This window comes from Pseudochaenichthys georgianus, chromosome 18 (genome assembly GCF_902827115.2).
Source record: "Pseudochaenichthys georgianus chromosome 18, fPseGeo1.2, whole genome shotgun sequence".
Classification (NCBI taxonomy): Eukaryota; Metazoa; Chordata; class Actinopteri; order Perciformes; family Channichthyidae; genus Pseudochaenichthys; species Pseudochaenichthys georgianus.
Window position 1 is genome coordinate 17,276,247 of NC_047520.1, and position 27,310 is coordinate 17,303,556.

General features: G+C 46.0%; 1 protein-coding gene across 7 annotated transcripts in view; it reads left to right on the top strand.

Annotated features, from left to right (window-relative positions):
* Nucleotides 1-25,122, top strand: part of ppargc1a (peroxisome proliferator-activated receptor gamma, coactivator 1 alpha) — a 266,607-nt gene extending 241,485 nt beyond the window's left edge. For 3 of the 7 annotated variants that reach the window (XM_071206507.1, XM_034106036.2, XM_034106038.2), the window contains exons 3-13: nt 4,076-4,270; nt 5,468-5,593; nt 7,114-8,350; nt 9,180-9,225; nt 9,428-9,501; nt 13,077-14,178; nt 16,262-16,354; nt 17,227-17,347; nt 19,141-19,262; nt 19,718-19,869; nt 22,324-25,122. In XM_071206507.1, coding sequence (XP_071062608.1) covers nt 4,076-4,270; nt 5,468-5,593; nt 7,114-8,350; nt 9,180-9,225; nt 9,428-9,501; nt 13,077-14,178; nt 16,262-16,354; nt 17,227-17,347; nt 19,141-19,262; nt 19,718-19,869; nt 22,324-22,427 — 3,372 coding nt within the window. In that variant the 3' untranslated portion in view covers nt 22,428-25,122. The remainder of the gene's footprint in view (nt 1-4,075; nt 4,271-5,467; nt 5,594-7,113; nt 8,351-9,179; nt 9,226-9,427; nt 9,502-13,076; nt 14,179-16,261; nt 16,355-17,226; nt 17,348-19,140; nt 19,263-19,717; nt 19,870-22,323) is intronic. The other 4 variants (XM_071206508.1, XM_034106040.2, XM_034106037.2 and 1 more) reach the window with 3 other exon arrangements.
* The last annotated feature ends 2,188 nt before the right edge of the window (nt 25,123-27,310 follow it).

Sequence of the window (27,310 nt, forward strand, 5' to 3'; positions counted from 1 at the left end):
CGACAGAGAATGGTGTTGACCATGCTTGGGAAATCGTTTCAGAATAACAAGATGCTCTATTGACTCTGTAGTCAGATGGAAAACTACAGGACCGGCCATTTGTTTCTGTGTATTATGAGCCAATCACAGGCTGACCAGAATGGAGGTTTAACATTTAGTTTTATGATTTGGAACATCGTCAGAGCGGCCTCACACACACACAGAGGGAGTTAACAGTGTTATGTATGGCTTCATCGCTCCGTATAGGCCATAATCACCCTCTCTCCATCTCAGTAAGCTCATGCTAAATGACCAGACGTCTCTGGCGGCTGCCATGATTTGTCTCTCTGCCGAGCATCGTGCCGTACCTCACCCTCCCTGCCTCCCCTTCCTCCCTCCTCCTCCTCTGCTGCCATATGTTGTGCCTGTGTGACTGGCCGACGTGTCGGGCCTCACTAACGCCTTAACGGCAAGGCTGACGTTGATTTATTTCCTCTGAATTCTGGGGGCCGGGGGTAATAACACAGAATGACATTATTTGTTTATCAAATCCGAGGCTGCTTTTGTTGGCAAGATGTGATGACTCGATAACCCCCCCCCCCCCGCCCTTCTCGCCAAATGCACATATACCCCCCACAATTTCTGATTGTGCCATTATTAGACGGTCTAGCTCGTCGCTTAACCTAATCCAAGGGAATGTTTTTGCAATCTGACAAGCAGAGAGCAGAGGGAGAAAGAAATAAAAGATTAAGATGAAGCAACGCAATTAAATTGTCAAGGCACAGATTTAACCCCGCCGCGCAATTTGGGGGCCAATTTATTAAGAATGTTTTCTGTCTGTCTGAAGTAACTGGATGCTATTTCTCAATCTGCAGAAAGAGAGAAGGGAAAGAGTGAGCAAAAAGGAGAATAAACAGTACTTTAAATACCAGATGACCCATTTAATGGGAAACATTTTATCTTCCCAGAGTGTCTGTCACATGTTCTGCCTCTCATTGGAAGATAACGGCGGCGCTGTTTAGTCTGTTGAAACTTCATCTCGGTGTTATTCAGTGATCGGGTCTATCATTTTGGCAATTTCACAACACATGTGGTTCCTTTTAACATGTAAATGATGCATTGCCCCGAAAAGCTCGTTAACATGTGATCCTTTGCAAACTTGCTCAGGAGCTTTGAATCCTCAAGAAGCAATTAGCAGATTTAATTTGGCCCTGTGTTCAGAAGTAGGTATTTGTTCAAAACGGCACCTTCACCTGCCGTTATCAGCTGTGTGAATAGTATCTCCTGGAACACAGTGCTGTGCTGTGGAACTCAATAAAAGAGTTAAAGGCAAGGACAACCTCAAAGACAGCCTGTCTGATAACAAAAGGGCCTCACCTAATAATGAACAACTGGAGTTGGCTTTCTTTGCTCTGACGCGGGAGGCTGGGGTGAAGGAGGGGGAGAGCAGCTCGGCCAGCCCTTGCCAGCATGTTTTATGGCTAATTGAAGCATTTGGAATAAAACAGCCACAAAATGGCACCCTTTAGAATTGAAGCGGGGTTAATATATTGTGATCCCACAATTAGCCTAGGATTGTTAAGATCTCTTTAATTCGGTGAGGTCCATTAAGTGGGACGGGCGAGAAAGTGCTCCCACCGAGACAATTTCTCTCCTCGCTCTTTGTTCCTCCTGCCCTCTCTTCCTCTCAGCAGCCGCTGTAGTAATCAATATAAGTGGACATGGCGGTCAGCAGGTTGCCAGGTTATTCCACCGTCACCCCCCTTTGGGTACCATCGCTCCTGACTACACCCAGATGGAGATGTTGTGTATAAATATACAAGGTTGAAGTGAGTCATTGGTAGCAGATTGACTGAAACTCTGCTAGGTATGGTCCTTAAGCTGGCGTGGAAAAGCTCGCCCTCCTGGACCGGAGTATTAGATCATGCTCTCTCCATGGCAGACACCATCACTGAGGTTTGCTCCTTACCCCGGTTTCTCAAATCCCCACTTGGCCGACGAGTGCCTCCACTAGAGCCACAGCAGCGGCTGCAGTGTGATCGTCACGACTCAGGGTTTTACAAGTGTCTCTTTCAGAATATGAGAGTCCCTTCTGGGTTATCTCCAGGGATACAGTGTGCCTGTGGGAGCTTGCCAATTGGTGGTGGTTTTTGAAACATGATGGAAATCGCTACATGTAAGCCTGCCACAGCCTCAGAAATGCCCCGATCCTTTCCAAACCATGACATAATGAAACTTGCACAGCCCTCTGAACTTTTAATGAAACTAGTGCCTCACTGTGGCACAGACTGCACTTTCTGCCCCGTGTTCAGGTTCTGTCCGACTCTAAAGAGGTGGATACAGCCCCACCCGAAAACAGCATTGCTGGGATATTTGGACCAAACCAGATGGCTGGCTCATTACACACTCATTTGTGATAATCTGAAATGATCCTGCTTTCAATTTCCCATGCAGGGATATATGTTTGGGCTAAGAAAAAGCTGCGGCTTTATCAGCGGTAATACCTACCCGCTTAGTGCTCAGGTAATAACTCTGGATGCTGGAAATGGGAAGCATTTCAGGAGCATAGGGTTCCAGCACAGTGGATTTGAAGCTTCTTGCAAGTAATTAAACAGCATGCCACCTCATACAGAGCAATTTCCTGCAAGGCATTTGCCTGCCAATGCGCTACGGCCCCAGTCAACGTTGTGTTATCTCTGTGAAATATGTCCCCTTTATCATTTTTTAATAATGACTGAGTGCTCATGTTGTTAGGAGAAAATCTACTCAATGAACATCAGATTAGCGTTTTCCTCACTGTTAGCTAGCTAACTGAACGTCTCATATCTGTGTCATCTATAAATGAAAATTAGAGGGGAGGGGGGGCATTTAAATGTCCACTATCTCATTGGTAAATCCAGACCTGCTCCTGAATTGCCATCCGTGGTGGGCGTGTAATTATGTTGAATCAGTGTGGTAGACAGAAACAAGTGGGTGGGTTATTGTTGTGCACGTGGGGCTCAGGGTCTTCTGGGATGTTGTGCTGGTATCTGAGGGGTTGGCGGCCCCTTCGGCATAATGAAGGCCACACGCCGTCTCAGAGCGATGATAATCCCGCCGTGTGCATAAAGGGATTTGTTCTTGTTGGGCTGGCCGCAGAACCTCCCGAGGTGGCGACGCTGTTTATCTTTCCGCTGTCTTAAAGTCCCCCGGGCTTTTATGGCCCTGGAACGAACAGTTCCTCTTGTCACTGTGCTAAGGCAAAATCACACACACTTAAAAAAGCTGCGTTCCTCTCACTTTAAATATCTTTTCTGTCATTTCTTGTTTATTTCTCTACAAACATGCGTAGTTGTTATCCCAAGCAAACCTCCGATGTCAATAGTTGGCAGCTGACATCTCCGTAACTCTCACTTTCCATCTCCATGAATGCATCTCTCTGTCTCTTCATTTCTCACGCGTTATAATCTCCACCATAAACAGCCAGACGCAGCAAACTCCTCTGGTACATCAAAGAGGAGCAGAGTGAACAAGAACAAGCTTTATTTTTCATGAACTGTTGATGGCAACTCCCCGCCCATTGTGAGCATCAGCTGTCATGCCAACATTTTAAATATATCGCATTTATTTAGCATTAGCGTGTGGTAATACGCCTTATCTGAGGATTGCTCGCAAACATGTTGTTGGCAAGCCGATCGTCCCTCAATTCTGTGGGGAGAGAGAGGAAGAGGACTGCCGCTCATTGTTTCTTTTACCCCCACACCCCTGTATGCTGCGACGCACCCCGACCCATTCCTGTCTTCCCTAGATACTTGCTACTTGTCAGCACTGGTAATGGGTTTCTTGCGGGAGATATTATTTTGGTCCAGTAAGCTGCATGCTTAAAATATGAGTGACAGGCTTGACTCAGTTGCACAGGGAGAGAATTTGTTTTTAAAAGGCTGCCAAAATAGCGCCTGCTCTGCTGCTGCAAAAAATGGAGAGAAAAATCTTCCCACTCTATTAACAATGAGAGCCTGCATGCATCCGCCACCTTAACTTCTACTTCTCCTGACTAAAATGTCCTGTTTTTCTTGTCTCTCTACTTTTCTGTCTGCCCCCTTCCCTCCGCCTCAAGAAGATAGATGAAGAAAATGAGGCCAACTTGCTGGCAGTGCTTACAGAGACCCTGGACAGCATCCCGGTGGATGAGGACGGATTGCCTTCGTTTGAGGCCCTGGCAGATGGGGACGTGACCAATGCCAGTGACCGGAGCTGTCCCTCCTCCCCCGACGGCTCGCCACGCACCCCAGAGCCCGAGGAGCCTTCCCTGGTAAGACCAGCAGCTTCTCCTCCCCCGGAGACTCCCATCAGCACCACTCCCGGGTCAACTCATAAATACATGACCCCCAATCCCGCACACACTGTTGCTTGTTTGTGCCAGTCCATGGCAGACACCAGATAAGACTCTTTAACAAGCGTCGTTAGTTAGTCTGTCAGACTGCTGTTTCTGGCTCTGCCCGATCCACACTCGCCACATTTGCCACAGTATGTTCCCTGCATGTGTAGTGAGAGTGTGCAGAGACGCAGATTTGTATTATTTATATCTCCATTAAACAAGGGCCACGCATAAATATACAATAATCTAAAAGGAAACGGAGATGATTAATGCTACATTTAGCCATTAGCTCATTTCCATGTGCAGTCCCTTGGCAGGAACACACAACACAAACACTTCAAACATTACATAGTCTCCATCGCACTAACAATTATGAAACCGATCAAAGTACACGTGTATGAAATACGAATACCAGCACATTTATCAGCATAACTTTACTATTACGATTCATTTCAACTAAAAACTCTAATTACGGTCAAATTAATGTTATGCAGATGCGTTGAGGAGGAAAGGAAATGGATCAGTGTGTTTGCCGCTCAGTGTTAATTACATAACAGTGCTTTTGTGGTGCCATTTCAATGATATTAACACTGTGGTGGGGCCAACTCCGGTTGACACAGTGCCACAGGACCTGAAATCAAACGGTATGAAACTAAGAGGCGCAATACATCCATCTCATATCGTCTGAGTCGTCTCTTCAGGCATTACGAAGGGCGTCTACATGAGAAGTCGGCTTACCTTTGTGATATTCTTTGTACGCCATCTGGGCGTTTAAACAGCTTTTGACCTCACATGTTGTGTTATGTTCAGTTATATTCCATGCCGGTCCCTTCCAAATGACCTTTAGCCACGTGCCTGTGTGTGTTTATTCAATCACATTGAGAGGCCTGGCTGTGTGTATACAAAAACACCTGTAAAAAAACTCCAAAGGCTCCGTCACATGCCACAACACCGCTTAAATATCTCTAATCTTATCTTGTCAGTGATTTTATCTCGCAGTACTGGTCTCTTCTGGTTGTACATTTACAAAGCGCAAGCTGTCTAATTGAAAGAAAATGGTAATTTGCATAACCCACGCTCAATTCCCCCGCCTTCACCACTTTCCCTTGTTCTGTTTGGGTACGTTCGCAGCTGAAGAAGCTCCTTCTGGCACCCGCAAACTCCCAGCTCAGCTATAATCAATACACAGGTGGCAAGGCACAGAACCATGCAGCCAGCAGCAACCACCGGATCAGACCACCACCTGCCGTCGTCAAGGTAGGGACACACACACACACACACACACACAAATACACGCACGGCCTTGCTGCTTTTTCACTCCTGTTCTCCCATTCCTTGTTTGTTTATCCCTCTCTCTGTTCTTGCTCTGTCTGGTTTCTTGCTCCATCTCCCACTTGTTCTTGTTTTGGTGGCCGCCTTTAGAAGACTACTGCTCTAGTCTTCCATCCCAGGGGGGCACCCCGTAATGAAAACAGGCTGATTGCTGTTGGGCTTTCCAGACGAGGCATCGGCACCGTTGTCTCATTAGCTCCACCACTTATCCGCCTTGGTATGGTGCCTGTTGAAAAAAAAAAAGCCCGACAGGCGTTCTTGTGGGAGAGATTGATGCCTTGAGAAGAGAAGATCAAAATATCAGACTTGATGTTCTCATTAGACGGCTCTCAAAGTTCTTTTTTTCCAAAGGGGTGGATTTGATTAAAATCACTTTTAGTCGGTGTAAGTGCAATGCATGTGAATACATAATGTATGTGAATCTGTTTCATGTCAGAATCTGTATGTTCACTGTCATATACTTCATTTGCTCGTTTAGGAAGAAAAGCTCTATTTGCTTTATGCTTTCTCTGGTGCTTAGAATTCCTCTGAATGATATAAGCATCTGTATGTGATCACATTGTGTGGCAGACACAGATTTGTGTGTGTTACGCATACTATGTTTGCAGTGCGTCAACCTTCCTCACATAGTCTATTTTCATACCGTGCCTTTGAGTCATCCATTTCTGGAGCACAGCGAATGAGTACTCCCGGAGGACATGGTGCGCGTACAGAGTGGCGCGGTGGTGCTCGCAGGGCCACGCAATTAAGATGATGGGCGGACAACACCCCCGACATCTTCTCCTAGACAGTCGGGCATCCACTGTGCTCTGGCTTTAGGCCCCCTCTCTGACTCAGTCTCTTTTATTCTTGTGCCAAATAAAAAACAACATAAACAAGCTGCACGCACTAACTTTTTATTAAAGGTCCCCTTAATACTATCTTTCACCAATATATAATAGGTTTCAGATATATACAAACATGAGGTGTTTGGCTCGAAATACCAAACAGATCGTGCATTGCAGCATCCCATAATCCCCTCTGTTTCAGCCCTGTTTCCAAAGTGCTGATTCTCTGTCTGTTACTTTAGATGAAAATATGGAGCCCCTCCCCACGCCCCTCTGAGAGACATTTGGTTACAAAGAAAGAACACAATGGTGCTCTAGGAGGAGATTCCGTTCATAAGGTGGGGGGGGGTTACCTTGGTTGCTGATTGGCTAATGGTTACACAAGCTAAAAAATCGTTATGACATCATAAAGTGGCCAAAATCTGATCAGCTCATTTCCAGACAGGTTTTTATAGAAATGGATCAGGACAAAAAGAGAGCAAATATTTGTTCCTGAAACTTTCTGAATCTCTTTCCACAGAGGGGACACATGTTGATGTATAAAAGACATGACAAAGTGGATTTTGCATAATAAGTGACCTTTAAGCAAAGTAAATAATTGTCCATCTCTGTCTGCAGACGGAGAGCCCCTGGAATGGCAAAGCGAGGGGGGGCTCCAGCCAACAGAACCGCCCGGTGAGGCGGCCCTGCACGGAGCTGCTGAAGTACCTGACCGCCACCGATGACATCCTGCTCCACACCAAAGCCAGCGACGCCAAGAGCACCTGGGGTGGTGCGGGCAGCAGGGAGAAGGGTGGCCTGGGTCTCGGTGCCTCTTCCTCTTCCTCTTCGCCGTCCTCGTCATCCACCTCCTCGTTCTCCTCCCTCTCCTCCGTCTCTTCCACCTGTTCCTCCACCACCTCCAAGAAGAAGTTGGCCGTACCGTCTCCGCAGCAGCAGCAGCAGCAGCCGCCGCCGCAGCGAGGTGAGAGCCGGGCTGCAGGCAGGTGTAGTGTGGCTGGTGTTGGGGCTGGGAAGTGGCAGCGTTGCTCTCACGATGACGGGGTTAAGGAGTCGGAGGGTGCTTCTATCCCTGTCAGCTACGCCTGCTGCCAGGAGCACAGTGAAGAAGGAAGGCCGCCTGGCGATGTGGGCCGCCTGGCTAGGTTTATTAGGTATATGCATTCTTATTCCCTCCCTCCCCGAGAGGCGAGTCACAGCTGTGAGCATTGCCGAGAGGCTGCGGGCGCCACTCAGGCTAGAGGCCGTAGAAACAGTAGCGTGGCCGGCCATAGGCACATCACAGTGACTATTAAGAAAAGAGATGAGAAGCCGGGGCACCCTTTGCTTAGCCAGCTGCTCACCTCCAAACACAGGCCTGCTCAGTATAATGTCCACATACCCGCTCAGTATAAAGTCCACATACCCCCACCTCAGATCACCCCTTTACCCAGCATTCAGAGCAGGTCAGCAGGTAGGACCCCAGCGCAGGCTCCCTCAAAGGTGCAGGAGGAGGGGGAGTTGAGAGGAGCCGCTGATAGCAGAAAGCGGGAAGTAAGTCAGCTTGAAGAGCCTGACTCAGGGTCCCAGGTTGGACCCCCGCCCTTAGGTTTAGAGAGCTGGGTTTACCAGCCAGACTCGGGGCTAGACTTTGGACTAGAGCTCGGGTGGCTAAACCAGGGGCCCTATGGGGAGGATGTTGACCATGATGATGATGATGATGTTGATGATGATGATGATGTCATGGGCAGCACTGCTACTATCCCAAATAATAGAATTGCAGTGCCAGCCCTCCCCGGCCTCTCACATGGCCAAGTGCCCCCACACAGGCAGGCACTCAGCGAGCACCCCGACGACCAGGGCCTCCCGTTGTTAGGTAATCATGACTGCATCCCCCCAACTGGCCTTATCTCTGCTCTCTCTTCTCCCTCTCCTGCTTTAACCACTTCCCAGTTTGACTTCACAACTAACCCCTACTCTAATTCGAATCTAACAGTCATGCTGGGGGCGTGAACAGTGACGACAAACAGCCTGCTAGCCACTGCTTCCTGCTAGTCCCGAAAGCATTTACAATTTACATTTCCAAAAGGAAGGGGTGGGAATCGGGGCGAGCCATGTCTTGCTACTGTACGTCTTGTATTCATGAAGTGGACCCTTGAACCCTTCTTTGGCTGATTGAGCTGAGTGTGCTGTACATTTAGACTCAGAGCCCGGGTGCTGCTCTTTAGCGTCGTGCTACTAAAGCCACGTTCCCTTAGCTGGAGCACGAGTCGGCCAGAGCCTCGGGCAACTGCACAAGCTTCCTTGACTCTCCTTTCTTCCTTCTTTTTTCCCCTCTTCTGCTGTTGGTGCATGCGATTATTTTTTGTCCAGAGAGGGGCTCACCCACTGTCATGTGTCTTGTTTGTGGCATCGTCTCTTTATGTCTTTGTTCCATTTCGATATGTTTGTTGTCCTGAGTGGGGATACAACAATGTACCATCACTTCATCCTGCCTCACAGAGTGGACAGTCTAACTTTAGACAATTTATTGTTAAAACGGGGTCAATTATAAAAATATACAATATTTAAAATATACTTTCTAACCAGGTATGCATTTATTAAGACATTTTAAAATTAATTGTTGCAGAATGTGGACCTGTTCTCTTCTGCCTTGAGTGTTATACCCAGGTCAATAATTACCCATGCTCCTTTGTGTTCTGCAGCCAAACCAACCACCTTGCCACTTCCTTTGACCCCAGAGTCTCCAAAGTAAGTTTGAGAAGTTATTCCACATTATTCTAGGGTTAAACAACAACCACCTACAGAGAAAAAAAGGAAGTAAAATAGACGGACTATAATCCAAGTTGAGGCATTTGTGACTCATTTCCATTCCTTAAATCACTAAAACGTTTCAACGTCTTTTTGTTCACCTGAGAAGTAAAATGTGTTGCCATTTGCTTTTGTCTTGCAGTGACCACAAGGGATCACCGTTTGAGAACAAAACCATTGAACGCACATTAAGTGTGGAGATTGCTGGAACCCCAGGTAAGCACACGTTTCTGATCATCTTAAAACACTCGTAGTTATTATTAAATAAAAAACTCTCAGCTCCCAGTTGTGGCTAGTAATGGATTCACTTGATCTAGTTCCTTCACAGTTCAGAGTTCAAGGTGAAGGCACAGCAGAACATGTTTATGTGCCTGAGTATTGATTAGGCTTTCCAATCTCCTCAGGGTTTATTAGCGAACCCCTCCCCTCCATTCGCCTGTTACTCAAGAGTTAACACGCTTTACCTCTTCCTCTATCAGATCCTAATGCACTCTGACTGACAGCTTACTTAGCCGACACATCATAGAAACATTGAAATGGCACTGTTATTGTTTTAATTGGTTTTGCGGTGTAATTCGGTTTTGCCCGTATGATGTGCGCCGTCCTTCCCTTCGGTCCCCAGACATGCAGGCAATCAGATCAGCTGACCGGGGAGTCACTTACCAATGTTAGGACGTTCAAAGTGTTTCTGTGAATGTAGTCGGTGTAAGGTTTTCTTCAAAGTCATTATTGACATCATCCTTTTGAGGCATTTAGTTGTGATTAATGAAATGCTTTGGGGCTTTTATATGCTTAGATTGTCTTTGTTTGTCCTTGTTACTGCATCTCAGGACACTTTAGCTAGCTTATAATGTGCAGTAGCATTTTGATTTCAAAATGTCTCGTTGTGTGAATTCTTGTAATTGTAAATGATCAACTTTTTATTGAATCTAAACTTTTTGGCATAGTGTTTTGAGAATCGCTGATCAAAGGTGAATAGAAACCAAAATGGCTGCCCTTTTAGCCTCTCGCACGGTGTTTAGGTATTCATTTACCAGCAGGGGAAACGTCCCCCGTACATACCTCATGTTTGCCCCCTGCACCTTCTACTTATCTCCCGTGTGATATGGACATTGTTGCACATCAGACCCCCTGAGCTCTCCTCTGTCCCTCTGACCTTGGTCTAAGTGCAGTTTAGCCCTTTTGTGTAGATAAGCTTTGGGGGTCAAAGGTCAGGCCTGTTGAGACCTGAAGAAGGGGAAGAGTACGTCTGCTTAAGCTCGGGGGGAATAAAGCACGGTTAATATTTCTTTCTGTTTTACTGCACGTGGCTGAGTTTATTGACCTGTGGCCAAGTCTTTGCGTCCGTTCTGTTCCGCTGGTTTTTACAAGCACGCGCCAACAAAGCACCTTCACCTGACTTTAAGCAAATGACGGATTGAATATTAGCGGTGGGTGGTTATTAGTCCAGAGCCCCTCTCCTGCTCAGGGATTAGAGTGTGGTGCTGCAGAGACGGATGGATATAGATCCCAGTGAGCTCTGAGGTCTGGAGTTACATGCGTTTTGCAGAATTACAGTATCATACCTACAATAAAGATTATAGTGGTGTTTCTGATAGCCACATGAGAGTTGGGCCGCTGTGCCCTCCTCCACCTTCAAGTCGGGTCGGCAACTCACTGAAGTTTCCACGAAATGCTGACACGAGCATATTTATTTTATGCCTTTATAATGAGTTGTAGTAGTTGCTGTTACTACATGGCACTTTTGATATGGGGTGAGCCAAATCTAATACTAAACCAACCTTTGGACCTTTCTCGATAGAGTTTGAATCTCTGCCCAATCCGACCAGCCAGGTGTCTGCAATGATTTCTGAATTGATTTCATACAATTTAGTTTTTTTCCCAGGACTTTGCCTAAAACAGCTGCCAGGCGTTGGTAGGACAGGATCATAGCTCTGTTTCCTGACACTAGAGGAGTGCAGTGAAGGCTACAACAGGCAGCGGGGCCCCCAGGGATCTGACTGTTGTGGCCTAATCTCTGCCAAGCTAATAGATTTACCCTGTGCAGCCGTGTAGTCTTTAATTACTGTATCTCATGGCACTGGGTGGTCTGTGTGTTGCTATTTGCATGGCTTACCGCCGGATCAACTCTTTAAGCACGCAGTTGTTATTCGCTCCGAGGTCTCCTTGCAATTTACAGCTGGACGAGAAAAAAAATGACGATATAAAACCCTCCTCCCTCTCTCCGTCTCGTTGACTCGCTTCATGTTTTTTTGTTTTTTATCGACATGATTGGTGTTTGTGTCTGCGGCTCATCCATCACCAGCAAGTTTGACTGAGAGGCACATATTTATCTAATTCTGATTTATGTCACCCCCGTCGCTAATGGCTTCTAGTTTATGACCCCACGCGCACATTATTCTGGACAGATGGCGCTTCATTGGTGAAACGGAAGTTCTTCAGGCATTGTGTAGCCTCCCCTTCCTCTGCTCATTGGCATAATGCATATATACATGTGTCTATATCACTCAGAGAAAGCGGGGAATGAGGGGAGCGAGGGCGGTACAGACACATCCGGATAACAAGTAGGATGATAAGCTGTTGGATCAGGCATTCCAAACACACCAAGTGGCTTCAGAAACTTGCATATTTATGCATCAGGCTCCCCCACTCTCGTTGCCGAGCTGTCGTCCCCGTGCATACTCTAACACTGGATTTGATACTAATAGCTGTCATTTGGTGCAATTCTCCAGCAAGGGGAGAGTGATGTGCATTATAAGAAAGGCAAAGAAGAGGGGAGAGCGTAGGTGTTTCAAAGTGCCTGAGCTTGACTCCAGTGAGAGACTGTTAGTGTCGAGATTGTGTGTGTGTGTGTGTGTGTGTGTGTGGGCACATTTATTGCGTCTGTGCGAGGCAGAACCAGGATGGGATGCAGAGAGAGAAATAGAGATTGATCCAGGGATGATGGCAGACAGAAAAAGTGGAGAACACAGGACTAGGGAAGAAGAAGGAAAGAGGGGGAGAGTAATGGTGGCGGCTGTTTGTGCGAGTGCATTAACAATGCTATAAAGTGGGCTCATCTCAGGACTTCCCATATAACTGCCATCTGTCTGGCTGTAAATCTGTAGGATGCTGGGGAAAGATGGGGGGGGGGGGGGCACAGGCAGTAGGGGCATGCCATCTGAGAAGAACGACGACAACCCGTCTCGACATCAGCAGCCATGCTAACATTCAGAGGCATGTCTTATATTGTTACACAGAGATGCTTCCGGATAATCTTGACACGTGCGAGACATCATGGCAGTGATCATTTCTTCCGGCAGTTCAAAGAGGTCCTTTGGTTTTATTCAGGTGAATTGGCTGCCGTGCATTGCAGACATTTATGTGCAGCGAGCAGAGATATGATACATGTGCTTAAATTATTTCCATCAGGTGCATTACGTTTGTCCTCTGCGGGCTTTTGTGTTATTTATTTATTATTTCCATGAAAAAGGATCTTTCCAAGGTCAGAGAGGAAGGGGGTGGCAAGTCATCCGTGTTACAGCTCCACCGTATTAAGTTACACCAAGCATTACATTAATCTGTCAAGATTGCAATAAAATAGAGATCAGGATTAGGCCAAGTGAAAGTGAATATTTTAATCAGCCATGTTTCTGTGTCCACTGTCCATAAACCGACCTGTGAGTTTATGGATGGGTAAGCGGAAGGGGGGGAGAAGGGGGATATTTGTGGAGGCTTTGCATTATGATTCCATTTGCATTTTACTGCCCCCTTCCTCGACCAACCTCTGTGTTTCCCCCTCCCCTCTGCAGGTCTGACACCACCTACCACGCCCCCACACAAAGCCAGTCAAGAGAATCCTTTCAAAGCATCGCTCAAAACCAAGTTGTCTTCATGTTCCTCATCGGCCTTGGCGTGCAAAAGAGCCAGGCTGAGCGAATTGGGCCCCGGCGCTCTGGCTCCGGCCCCAGGTGCCTCAGGCGGGGGCCCCTCCAGGAAGGGTCCTGAGCAGTCTGAGCTTTATGCCCAGCTGAGCAAAGCGTCCACCGCCCCACCCTACTCAGTCACCCAACACACTTTGGGGGGCGGCCCTGAGGAACGTCGCAGCATTAAGCGGGCGGCGCCTCGCAGCTACAGCGACCATGACTATTGCCAAGCTAGCGCTAAGAAGGACGGCGGCACAGCCACTGTTGCCATGACTACATCAGCGGTCACCTTAGGTGCCCCCACTGCGCCTCCCGTGCTTCCCGCAGGCAGCGTGGAGAACGGGCGTGTCGAATGTAAGGACTCAGCCATGCCTCCATCCTCTTCATCATCTTCACCTCCTCCATCATCAGCTTTATCTGCTTCCCTGGCAAATGTTAAGGAGCAGACCCTCAAACAGACCCCCCAGAGCCCCCCACAGGAGGCCCCCATTGACTGGGACCAACTCCACTGCTCTGCCATCAGCCGGAAGCTCCTGCGAGACCAGGACATCAGAGCAGAACTCAACAAGCATTTTGGCCCCCCCTTAAAAGCCTTTCATATCCCGGGGGGCCAGGAGAGAGAAGCCAAACCAAGTAAGGCTGCGGCCCCTCAGACCCCTAAGGGGGGGGAGTCAGGGTACCCGATCCTGCCCTTCCAGGACGACCTTGATCTGGGGGAGACCCGCGAGAGCCGCTTCCTGTATCCGTGGGAGGGCACTCCTCTGGACCTCCTTTTTGACTGCCCCCCCTGCTCCCCCTCCTGCTCCCCACGGTCCAGTTGTTCCCCCTCTCGAGGCTCCGTCTCCCCCCCCTCCTCCCTCCTCCAATCGCCCAGCAGGCGTTTCTGGACCAGCAGCGGGTCCCGTTCCCGTTCCCGCTCCCACAGTTCCTCCTCGCACTACCGGAGGCGCTCCCTCTCCAGCTCACCTGACAGACGCCCCTCCTCCTGGTATGTTGTTGCTCACACACACCCCCTTCCCCCCACACACCACACACACACACACACCACACACACCTCCTGCTTCCTTTGGCTGAGCCACCCAAGCAGTTTATTCAGGCTTGGCCGTGGCGGGGGATCTGGCTCCGGAGTGTAAAACAGGCCTGATCAGTCGTCAGAGCTGGTGTCAGACAGGAGAGACCCCGGAGACTCTCAGCGGGGGGCCCCTGACCTCCTGCTAGTCTGTGCCTCGGCTGAACTCAAGGCAGAATACATTTGGCTAGTAAAAAGATTTAACAGGTGAAATAGCAAACCTGTCTCCTGCATTCCTCCGATTCTCTGTTGTGTTTCGAGGAAAGCGTATTTTCTCCCAGATTACCGTGGAAACACAGATCAGGGTTCGGCCTAAAGTAACGACGCGTGGTAGACTTCTTAAAATAATGATGTCAATACAAATGAATGTTGTATGTGAGGGATTACGGATGGAAATTAGCTCAAAGCTAAAATCCGGCATGTTTACGTTTTTAAAGCATTATTTGTTTTAAATGTTCATCAATATGCATTGTCCCTCTTCAAATAAACGATGAAATGAAATGATTCCACACGAGACAACATCTCAATACGTTCAAACTCATGCCGACACAGACTTTCATGCGGTTTCATTGGAAATATGTTCATGAAACAACAAAAGGGAGCCATCTGTGTGAGGATACCATGTTTTCTTAAATTGAAAATGAAGTATGTTATGGGAGCGGCTACATGGGAGTCCAGGCTGGAGGTGGGATGGGTTTTTAACCAAATTGTTTTCATTTGTTAAACCCACCATTTTAAACCAGGTGGCACATAAATGTCTCTTAAGTGACGTTCGGGGGAAACAATGTATTGCCTGTTGCTTTCTCTCTTTGAAATGAGCCAACAGATGAGAGACCCAGAGCAGAAAACATGCCAGAGGCCCTGGACTTTTGAAAAGTCTGAGTTTGAATCTCTAGGCAGGGACTTTTTATTTGAGTGTCTTCCTAACACTCTCCCTCCTCGCTCACTCCCCCCACACGCTCCTGCTTCTTGTTTGATGCCGGGGCTATTGTTTTAAGCGGCAGCTGTTGTTTTTACTGAGTGGCAAAGCCTCCTCTTTCAAACCCCCAGAGATGAAAGCCGAAGCCAGGCTGTGGGAGTGTAGTCTCAACACCCCTCTCGAAAGACGCTGCTATCATCATAGCGCCGTGTGAGAACTACATTTCCCATGCTTCCTTTTGATCAGAGCTGAGGGGGTTTCTTTGATGGAGGAACAGAGGCAAAGTTATTAAAGAGGATGTGAGCAAATGAAGTGTGTCAGTGGAGGTTCGCTGAGTGACTCCACTGCAGTTTGTTTGTCTGATTACTTAAAGGTCAGTTTACTCCAGGGAGCCGGTGGAATCTCTTTGCCCTGCACCGACTCACAGATTATACAGTTAGAATGTGACAAGCTTTCGCTGTGTAGGTATTGAAGTCTAGAAAGCGACAGAACAAGAAGCGTATTATTACTTCATGCAAGGACAGATTTTCAGCAAAGCATTTCTCCTCCTCTCTGTTTTAAGTTTCACTGCCGACGATGCTTGATCGTTCCAAACTTGCACTCCTTTGCTTCACTGAGCTTCCCAAACTCCTCTCCCCCATCAGTCGGCTCTTCCTCCTTCAGCAACTCTTCAATAATTAAGCATCAGAAGCTTAAAGCTCCACATTCAGGTCGCTGGGGCTGATGCTATTGACCATTTCCTCATACAACATGGATAGCAGCTGCACGTATGTGCTAGTTTAGGTGTGTGCAAAAGTTCAGCAGAAGTAACTCATGCACACTAAATGTGGCCAGGAGCGATATTAGGAAACTACAGAACGCTTTTCATCTGGAATTAACCCAGTTTCTAACGTCCAAATGGCTCTGTGAATATCAAAGAGGTTCATTTAGTTCCCAAAGCCAAAAACAAATTATCCAAGATGTCACTCAGTATTCACAGTGATTCATTCAAAGTCGTTTTTTCAAATGTTTTAAATGAACAAGCATTCCTAGGTGTTGCAGAAAATAATATCATCGTATTTAACATGTTGTGTTTTCCCACAGGTCTCGTCACAACACAGATGCAAGCACCTTTCGTTCCAGGACTCAGAAGAGCCCCCACCCTCAGGCTCGCTCCCCTCTCAGCCGCAGGCCAAGGTGAGCCTTTAACATGAATTATTTAACGAAGGATTTGAACACCAGAAAGATGGTCTCTTCATAATTCCGGGCTGTGCGTGCAGTGAAAAAGAGCAAATATTGAAATTGGTGCTAAAATGCTCTTTCTTACTGAGATATCAGTTTAGTTCACAATAAATTATAAAAGACACATGCCGTGAAATAGTCAGACATAGTTTGATTTCCCTTTTCACATCAGACTACAGCCTTCTCAAAGCCTCGCTTCCACAGGGGCCTGCAACACAAAGTCAGGGCAAATATGTTTAATTGATAATTGTATTAGTTTAGTGACAAAAAATCCCACATTCATACTTCACTTGTGAGCTCCCAGCTCATAATGACGCCTATTCAACTCCTCTGTAGTCTGCGGAGGAGCCTCTCTCCGGTGCTGTCACTGTGCAGAGAGAGACTGACATCCTTCCAGCGCTCCGAGCTGATTTGGCACCCGACAAGCCAAAGAGTCTCTCGTCATTTAAGAACGGACACGTCTTGTGCGAGTCTGGTGTGAGGGCGAAGGAGAAAAGTCGTACTCTCCTTCTTGGTGAAGCCTTAACTAAGCAGAAAGTAATGACATGTGAAGTTGTGCTGACAGTTGCAGCTGCCTGCACAACCCCCTCCTCCCCTCAGCGCCACCCTCCCGCAGGCCTTCTCCTGCGGGCGTCGCAATCATAGCGATGACGATAGGGACGTCTTATGTCCATTTCCTTTTTCTTTGAAACCCTCCACCATCAGTGGGGAGGAAATGGAAAGACTGCTCCTCTGTGAATACTGGCAATTGTTCTTCGCAGTCGTCAAACAGGAAGGGTGAATCCAGAGGACGAGTGATGTGATACGCCTGCCTTTTCCTCCCCCAGGTATGACAGCTACGAGGAGTACCAGCACGAGCGGCTGAAGAGGGAGGAGTACCGCCGGGACTACGAGAAGCGGGAGTTTGAAAGGGCCGAACAGAGAGAGAGGCAGAAGCAAAAAGCAATAGTGAGTCCACTGACACTAAGATCTCCACTCTGAGACCACTGATATACATATCATCAATTATCTTTGATTATTGATCCGTTCTTAACTCTTGAAAAGTGTCAGGAAATGCTGCTTCAGCCCATCCAATATGGAGATCTGCTGCTTTCCTCATCAGATCAAAGTCTTTGGGTTATACTGACAAAACAGTACACTGAAAGACCTTGAGAAGCAAGACAATCATTTGATTAATCAATCATTAAAACGACCACCAGTAGCACACAAACGACTAAGCATGCTTCCTGCTGATAAAAGGCTACATGCACACACACACACACACACACACACACACACACACACACACACACACACACACACACACACACACACACACACACACACACGCACACACGTTAGCGGATGAGACAGCCTGCAGCCCAGTGCCACAGTCTCTGCTGAAAGAATTCATACAAAGTGAGTTCCTGAATGATTCAGGCGACAGGCCCTTCCTCATATCTCAGGGTTTTGTATTTTTAACGCCTGGAAACACTGTCGACTCTTATTAATCACACCACAGGGGTAACATGTTTAAAATAGTGGAAAACAGAAACTGGGAGAGCAAGACGGAGGAAAGAACCAAACAAACTAGAAAACGGTCACTGATTCTCTCTTCCTTCTCCTGTATCTATTTCAAAATTCCGCAGTGGATATCACATTTCTGCCGTATCGCCGCTCTCCATGTCTCAGTGTGAGATGACTCAGGTTTCCAGCCGGGGGAGCGCCACGACCACCCGTTGATAAAGCACACATTAAATTAAGCAGTAATGCAAACGTTGCTTGGCAACAATTACAAGCGCTGGGGCTCGAGCTGTCAAACCGGGTTTGGTCTCCGTCTGTCTCACTCACTCACACACAGCAGCCCTCAGGGTGCCATCAAGAGAAGACCGCCTATTCATCAGCTGTCAGCAACTAAACCACTAATTCAGCAAAAGCTTTTTTCGTCTCGAACAGTGTATGTAAGCATTAATGCGAGTGGAAAGAAAGCATAAAAACAGTCATCTGGTTAATCTGTATCTTTTCTCTGCTTTCTAGAAGTCCAACAGGGCAAAGGTGGACTCAGCAGTGTAGCAGCATGTAACTGATTCACATACATGTTAGCCTCACGACAACATTGACAATTTCAACGGGCCGCAATGGACTTGCTGCTTATAAATAAATAATACTATTGCTACACTATAGCCCCGGGCTGGGCTGCATTATATGATTAGCAGATGCAATGAAACTACTCAAAGGCCATAATTGCAGCCCGGTGCAGTTTGTTCCTAAATTATTCCGCTATGACCCCTGCGTCCTCTTGAGGTTGGATGAAAATCGTGTTCCCCCGTGGCTCGCTGCTGCTCTTAGAATATCCCTACACATGAACTGCCCTGTTTGCTGTGCATTGTGAGGAAGAAAACAGACTTGGCTGAGTCACCTCACAGCTGTTTTATTTTTAGACTTTCACAAAAGCAGAAGCAGTCACTTTTAAGACATGGCATCATTTGATAAAAATCACTCCCGCCTCTGGTTGATGAGTTGCGGAGAGAAAGAGGAATTGTAGTGCCAAGGCAGACTGAAGGCAGAGTGCAGCTCCATCAGATAACAGGAAGCGGAGGAGAGGGGACAGAAAAAGGCCCGAGAGTCAGCGGCCGTATCCACAGGAGTGATCAAGACCAATTCATTAGAGCAGGGGTGAAGAAAGAGAAGGGGAGAGGGAAAACACACTGCCCCCTTTTTTAATCCCCTTCCTCCGTTCTGTCTTCCCTCTTAACGAGCAGGAGGAGAGACGGGTGGTGTACGTGGGGCGACTGAGGTCCGACTGCACCCGCACAGAGTTGAAGCGCCGCTTTGAAGTCTTCGGCGAAATTGAAGAATGTGCAGTGAACCTGAGGGACGATGGGTAAGAGCCCCGGGACTGACTGACTGACTGACTGACTGACTGACTGTGTGTGTGTGTGTGTGTGTGTGTGTGTGTGTGTGTGTGTGTGTGTGTGTGTGTGTGTGTGTGTGTGTGTGTGTGTGTGTGTGTGTGTGTGTGTGTGTGTGTGTGTGTGTGTGTGTGTGTGTGTGTGTGTGTGTGTGTGTGTGTGTGTGTGTGTGTGTGTGTGTGTGTGTGTGTGTGTGTGTGTCACAGTCTGTTGCTTGGGAATGGAGGTAATACAATTATGTTGCGAAGAGGCAAGTGTAAGACACCGATCCATCTACTTCTTACCCTATAGAGCCCCAAAGATACACTTTTATTGATTCTCTTTTGCATATAAATAGCGCCATGGTGATGGAACACAAGGCTCAGTTATTGTTGCCCCACAGCAGCGCTCTGACGTTTCATTTTCCCCTCTGCTTCTTCTTCACCAGGGACAATTTTGGCTTCATCACCTACCGCTACACTTGTGACGCCTTTGCCGCCCTTGAGAACGGACACACATTACGGCGGTTAAACGAGCCTCAGTTCGAGCTGTGCTTTGGCGGACAAAAGCAGTTCTGCAAATCACATTACACAGACTTGGGTGAGTGCAGCTCCGTTGTTCTTCTCCATCAGCCCCCTGCGGCCGGGGAAGTGTATTTGCGTAGCTGCGAGGACTGTCAGGGAAATTAGAGGGGGAAAGCAACAAAAGAAAAAGCTTCCATATCAAAGATAGTCATCTCATCGCTTGGAGCCATTCCTACAGCCCTCAATGTGTCCATCAGGCTTTCGCTGAAAAGGGCACACAGAGTTCAGGGGTCAGTCTGCGAGCATCGTAAGAGTAGAGCTCCAAGTCCTCCTGAAAGCAGCTGTAGTATCTTAAATAAAACAACGCAGACTCCATTAGTCATGTGGACATAATGCTTGTTTCCACTTTGTAGAAAGGGAACACATCAGAGAACCTAAAAGCATGATGTGTTTTCTCTGGGTCATACTGTGTGTGTGTGGGCTTCATTTCTAACAACATGGCAAAGAGGAGAGTAAATTACGAGGAGAAAGGCGCGATAGTAGTGAGGAAGGAGGGAGCAAGGTTAGGTCTCTCCTCCCTCTGGAAGGGAGGGTCCATCTGTTGAGGAGCCTTGATGTGCAGATGGGGGATGAGCATTCACCTGCTCATGCTTCTTTTGGCAGGCATGCGGCAGAATTAATCTCATCTAAGTAAGTCCATCGCGTAACATGCATGTAGGATCCCCTCCTATATTGATCAGGTCCATACATCTCAGAGAGGAATCTGTGCTCAGCTGAAGGTTGAATGGCACATTTAATAAATCATTCAAGATATCCGTGGAATCGAGGCCTTGTTTTTACTGGCGTGATGCCCCAAAAGAGTAGCGAGTACTTTCTAGTGCTAATTCTAGTTTTTCAAAAGCACTCCCTTCTGTAAGCCGAGAGAAAAGTACTGCAAACTCCGGAAAGGCAGATCTGGTATCCTCTTATCTTCTGTTAGTTGCACAATTAAACCGCTGGTGATAATAATTGAGCAGCTGAAGTGTCGCGAGAGAAGATAATCTCCTCCATTTGATATAAGATGGGCATTGACCGTGACATGTATTTACCAGCAAAGATGGGAGGTCAGAAATGTCTATTGCACCGCGGCAAGAGGGTCAGCGGATCAGCGGAGAGAAAAAGAGCCACTTGTCTCAATACATGAAGCGGTTACTATACATTTTCAAAGTGCATGCTTGAAGCTACCGGCTCTTTAAAGAGAGGACATGATGAGAAATTGACACACACACAGAAACAGTTGCTAATCCTGAAGCCTTGAGGGTAGACATTATGCCGAGATTGACTAATCAGTCTACTGGAATGGAAAGGCCTTCGTTCGAGCGCCTCTTCGTCAGGAGCGGGGCTATTTTGGTCGTCCCCACGCTGATAGCACAGGATAGAGAGATGGAGGGGAGGATCCAAAGCGCTCCCCCCTCTTTTCAATCTTTAAGGCCTCTTCCCTGTGTGTTCGGAGACACTGTCCATTAGTTTTAAGTAGAGCGCCGCGGTATTTTTCATCCCTCAAGGTGCGCAGTGTGACACAATCCAGCCCTCGGCCGCTGCATTAGATCACAACTGGCGTCTTCCAGCTGCCATGGTCATTCCCATTTCTCAAAGCTCTCGCTGTGTGCTGCTGGGCCCTTTGGGGGCCCCATTTGTGAAGCTGTCTGTTGGCAGAGATAAGACACTCTTTTTGTATTATCAGGTTGATCAGAAAAATAGGACATATGAGAAGATTCACAGACAGAGGGATACAAATAAGGCACTTTTTCTACCTGCACGGTTAGAATTCTTTGTTATTAGGGTGCTTTGTGAACATGCAGTTATGGATGTTCTACTATTTATCGTGGTCATTCAGTAAATATTCCTGCATGCAACTTACTATCCGACTATTCGCAAATCATTCTTTATTTTTTGAAGTTTATCGCATCTTCATGATTTGTGGAAACTCAAACTAGCAATATACACTTTTTTGTACTTTCGTAATTAAAAAAGGAGATTTGCCATGGCTTTGATTGCTGATCCGACACGTGCTCTGTAGTAGGGCAGGTGAAAGGATTCAGGTCTACTGTAGGTCTTCATCGTTGGAGCCTGATGGGAGTTCTTTCCCAACATTATTAATCAAATGCAAAGTAACCATCAGATTAAGACCTAGCTACAGTACAAGCAATACTGCTGTATTCTGTGAGCTGGGACCAAAACGTTTTAAATCAGGATCCAGGAAGTCTTGATTAATATTATTGCAGTCAAATGAAATGGAAAAGACCAAGAGACTCAATCTTCAGGTCAAATTATATTATACCTTTATTCTTTGAGAATATATGCGCTCAAACAGATCAACATCCATGGTCTTAATTACATTTCTAAGGGAGATGGGAAAACTGTGTAGCACTGTAATAGCAAAGTAACCAAATAACACCTCGCTAAATGAAGCACACAAAATGAAGAAATACTATCTTTAAGAACCGCTGCTCTGCTCAACACTGATCACAACCCTTCTTTCTGCTCGCAGACTCCCATTCGGACGACTTTGATCCAGCCTCCACTAAAAGCAAGTACGACTCCATGGATTTTGACAGCTTGCTGAGGGAGGCGCAGCGCAGCCTGAGAAGGTAACCGGTCACAGAGGGACTTCTGATACCTCACTGTGGGGTCTCGCTCCTTTGACGACGAGACCACCAGAAGTTTTACACTCTATGCTATAGAGTATATAAGAATAAGTCTATAGACCTATATCAATATAAATGAATATATCAAAAATAAAGTTTACATGAACATAGCTGCTGAAGAGCTGGGAAGAGACATTGCATTCTGGGAAATCCAGCGAACCCTCAGAGCCTGGTGCACTGCTGTGCTACCGCCAGTGAAAGAAGAAAAAAAAAACTTGTGATTTTTTTCTCAAAGCACTACAATACCCACAATTCTTTGGGGGTGAAAACATGCAGCTTGTTCAGCCAGATTTTTTTTTTTTTGCTGTTGATTTTTTTCTTTCTTTAAACCTGGTGTTTGGATATAGTGTTACATTACAAACAAGAGTATAAGAAATTGTGTCTTGGAGGTAAAATTCTCAAGGTAACATTGCTGTCTACATTTTGAGGAGAAATGTAGCCGTGTATTTACAAATACTATAAAAAGGAATATTTTTATTTTATGTACATATCTGATAAAGTTCTTTATTTGTTACAGCTATGCACTGTAAAACGCAGCCTTTTTTAAAAATGAGGAGAACATTTCTTAATTCAGAATGTCGATCTGTGGTCATTACAATACTGTAAAACATATTGTACACCTACATGATGTTTAGAAGACATGATATGATTGTAAAAAAGAAAAAAGATTTGTCTGATTGCTCATTTTGAGGGAGCATGTGAACAAACGTCCTTTTTTAAGTTATTTTGTCGGGGGGAAAAACAGTCAACCATGTATAGTTTTCTCTGTTTATAACGTTTCTCAATCAGTGTTTTTGCTTATGAAACCAGTATAAAATGCATTTTTAACGTGTTTTTCATGATTGTAAAAAAAAAAGATACCCCATTTTTTTATTAATTATTTCTGAAGCAATCAATATATATATATACAGATATGTATATATGTAACTGGGTTTGATTTCATTGCTTTGTATGGTTCTCCTTTTGATTACCTTCAATGAAAAAGACTACTGCATTCAAATCTGTTCAATCAGTACAAACACATATTTATCTATTTATTTTATTATTTGAATCAAGACTATTTATGGGCTCCATTTCGACATGGCGCACCTCACAAAATCTATTTGCTGGTTTATGTTGTCCTTCGATTTGTGTTATTTAACTTCCAATCACTAGACAGGGTGTACAATAAATGGTTTGGTGGAGATAATATTACCTTCTATGCCTTTCCAAAACAATCAAACCATTCAGCTAATCACTCCGGCAGGCAGCGCTCATCACACAGAGATTTCTGTCTCCACCATCCGTCCCATCTCTTTCTTTTCGCACACACGAGCAGAACATGAAGTAATACAAATGATTTAGCAGGAATGTCTTTGTTGTACCACTGTAAACACTCGTTGTCATCGCTCCACTCACGCTTGATTATGTGAATGCCAAACAAAAGTTTACAATTTCCTTTTCCTGAATTTTTTTAAAGATCTTGTATTTGATGTACAATATATATATATACTTATATATATATGATTATATTATTCACGATAATTACAAGATGATTCATAATAATAACAATGATAATAATATAAATGAAAGAAAAAACTATATAAAAAGCAATAAATTATTTTTCAGAGTTGTATTTTAGCTTCTATTGTTGTGTGATTTTTGGACTTGACCCATTACCCAGTCGCTGGTTAGCTGCTGTAGGTTGACTCCATTCCAGTCTCATTTCATCCACATGACCCTGTGCGGTAAACACTTGAATGTCCCCCCCCACTTCCCACCACCACCACCACTTGCCAGTCTTCCCTTTTAAGATGTAATTGAGTCTATGTGATTGTAATGCACGCATTACCTTGTGACATCTGTGCAGACGTGACTCTGATCTCCACCTGTGTGTAAATTGTGTTGAACCTGTGTGTTGTGTAGTGCATGGCTATTACAGGATGACAGTCGGCACAGTATTTACCACTTTGGATATCTGCCTCTCAGCTGTCTTCACTGGCAGATTTTAAATGACCTTCTATAAGCCTAGAGAAAAACTACTCGACAATGTATCGCATGCCGCACCTCTTTCCACCCTCCCCTCCCCCGCCCATCCTCCTCCTCTCACAGTCCAGATATCACAGCGCCGTCCACATGACATAAAAGGTAACCTTGCGGTTTTCTGGTTCAATTAATATCCCGTTTCTAGCTCCAGTCAAGTAATGAGAGAAGCAGCTTCCAATCGTAGGAAGGACAAAAATCTTTTGCTGATCACAGACTTCCTTTCATGGAGTTTGACTGTGGAGGCGAGATTTTTTTATGATTCAAAGAGGCAAAAATTGGTCCCAAGGAATGATATAAAAAAAAAATCCTTTCACCTGTGTTTCAAGACATTGTTTTACTTTTTTGATGTCTGTGTAGCGTTTGGGTAATGGTGTCGTGTCCCATTTGATAGATGTGGCTTTAATCATTGTAATGAAAAAATGCTTTGTATATTGCCATAGAGTAGCAATATATTATAACACCTTCTGGTTCAAATTTGAAATGTGGCGGACTTTTTAATAATGTGACCTACTGAGGACGTTGCCAGTGCTTAAGCGTTTGTTGGGTAATCATGTTTTTTTTGGAAGGACAATGTGTGTGTGTGTGTGTGTGTGTGTGTGTGTGTGTGTGTGTGTGTGTGTGTGTGTGTGTGTGTGTGTGTGTGTGTGTGTGTGTGTGTGTGTGTGTGTGTGTGTGTGTGTGTGTGTGTGTGTGTGTGTGTGTGTGTGTGTGTGTGTGTGTGTGTGTGTGTGTGTGTGTGTGTGTGTGTGTGTGTGTGTGTGTGTGTGTGTGTGTGTGTGTGTGTGATTTTAGGCCGGTGTGTGCGTGTATTTCTGGAAGTGTGTGTGTGTGTGTGGGTGGGGGAGGGGGGCCGCTATGGGTTGTTACCTGTTTGTGTCCTATCCACGTTGCCTTCTGCCAAGTCCTTACCAATGCCTTTGTGGTTCTACCTATTGTACGACTTTCTTGTGAATTTCATTTTTTATGTGCAATTCTCATCAGCCTCACCATGCCAATAAAGGGAAATGTGTTTGAAACAAAAATCTTTCTTTTTTCCCCTATTATCTCCCTTTTCTCTGTGATGAATGTCCCATCATCAAACAGTCAGTGCCGGGGAGCGATGATTTGTTCTCTGTCTGAATATATCAAGCAGACATCCTTTTTAAAAAAGATTTAAAAGTTATGAAAACAATGTATGTTGTAAAAGTGGCCTCTCGATAAATCCATCATGCCTTGCTCCTGCACTGATATATCAAAGTGTTGAATGAAAGCTGACTGGAACGACACGAGCACTTCTGCCTCTCCCTCTGAAGCTTCTCCCCTAATAAAGAAACTCAGCCTAATGCAGAACAACTGCCCTCTTTGGTATTCACATCACCTGGGAGAGAACATAGTCTTTGTGTCCACAACTTGACTCCACACCACGAGTCTGCCAGTTAATTAAAAAGTTAGGGGGAACAATTTCATTAACGCGATGGAGAGCTATAGTGGGTTGATGGTGTGCTTGATATTCATAATGATTATAACAGCCCCCCTTTTTTGCTTTCAGCCTGGGATCACACCGGGAGCTTTCTTTTTTTTCGACTTGTGCAAAGAGAAATATGGGAAGAATGTGCATTAAACTTTAAGGTTGGGGGTCTGATTGTGTTTTTTATTAAGGCTGCTGTTTAGCCCCGGAGAAGAGAGCGGCTGGCTTTCATTTCGGCTCGACTGGCGCATTACAGCGGGAGGTCTCCGTCTGCTTGCCCTTTCCACAGAATGAAACTGTCCCTGGAAATCTCTCTGCTCCCTGTCGGCTTTTTCTCTCCCTCCTCTCTCCTTCCATCACGATAGGATAGCTTTTTTTTTTTTTTTTGTTATCTGTTATGTGTCTTTTTTTATTATTAACCAGTAGATAAGCAGCTATCTCTACTCCAGTTGGAAGTAAGAGGTAGCCTTGGAGATAATGGGGTTTGATGGGGCCGGGCTCTCTGTGGGACAAACACTGAGATGTGTAGCTGTGTCTTTTATTTGGCGTCTAGCTGTGGCTGTTGAAATCCTGAAAACGGCACCGACTATTCAGCCTTTTGTTTCCAGCGATGTGACAAGAATGTCTAAAGTGGTTGAAAATGAAAACCGTGCACAATCCTGGCACCTCTGCCCGTGTCCTGACCATGTAAGCAGGCTAATGTGTGGAAAAAGCAGTCTTCGATAATAAGATTAGACTACCTGAGACTAGTTAATTAAAGCCTGTGGGGTGGAACATGAGCAATCTACAGTCAGTTACTATCGAGAACCTTTTTTTTAATATCCTCAGCCGAGCACAAGATGTATCAAGAGTACAAATGTCCCTTCTGTATCGATACAGAACAACTGACATTGAAGCAACAACATTTATCTCCGGGTCTGTCACAATAATTAAAGTTAGGTGACACTGATTATCTCTGACTACAAGGCTGGCAGAGAGAATAAAAACAGGATTATAGATGTGGGATTAGGGAGCTGTTGGCGGCGACAACATAACATCAAAGAAGCGACGGCAGGATGTGACGCTCACTTCCTGCCTCTGGTGTCCCTTCAAGGTTTCTCTTTGCTCAATCCCCCAAACTCCTCCTCACTTTCTGCCTCCCTGGCCTTTTAGTTTGAGATGATTCAAATAGGATGAGTATGTGACATTGTAGTATCTCGTTACCAGGCAGAGTAAGGCGCTCAAGTGACACAAAACTAACAAGACTTTGCCAGAAGTGGAAGTGACATCATGACTGCGATCGCTGCAGGCACGCCGTTGTTCCTTTCCCATCAGATTGCATGCACCAACTGTGGATGATCTGGGGCGGCTGTGGCTCA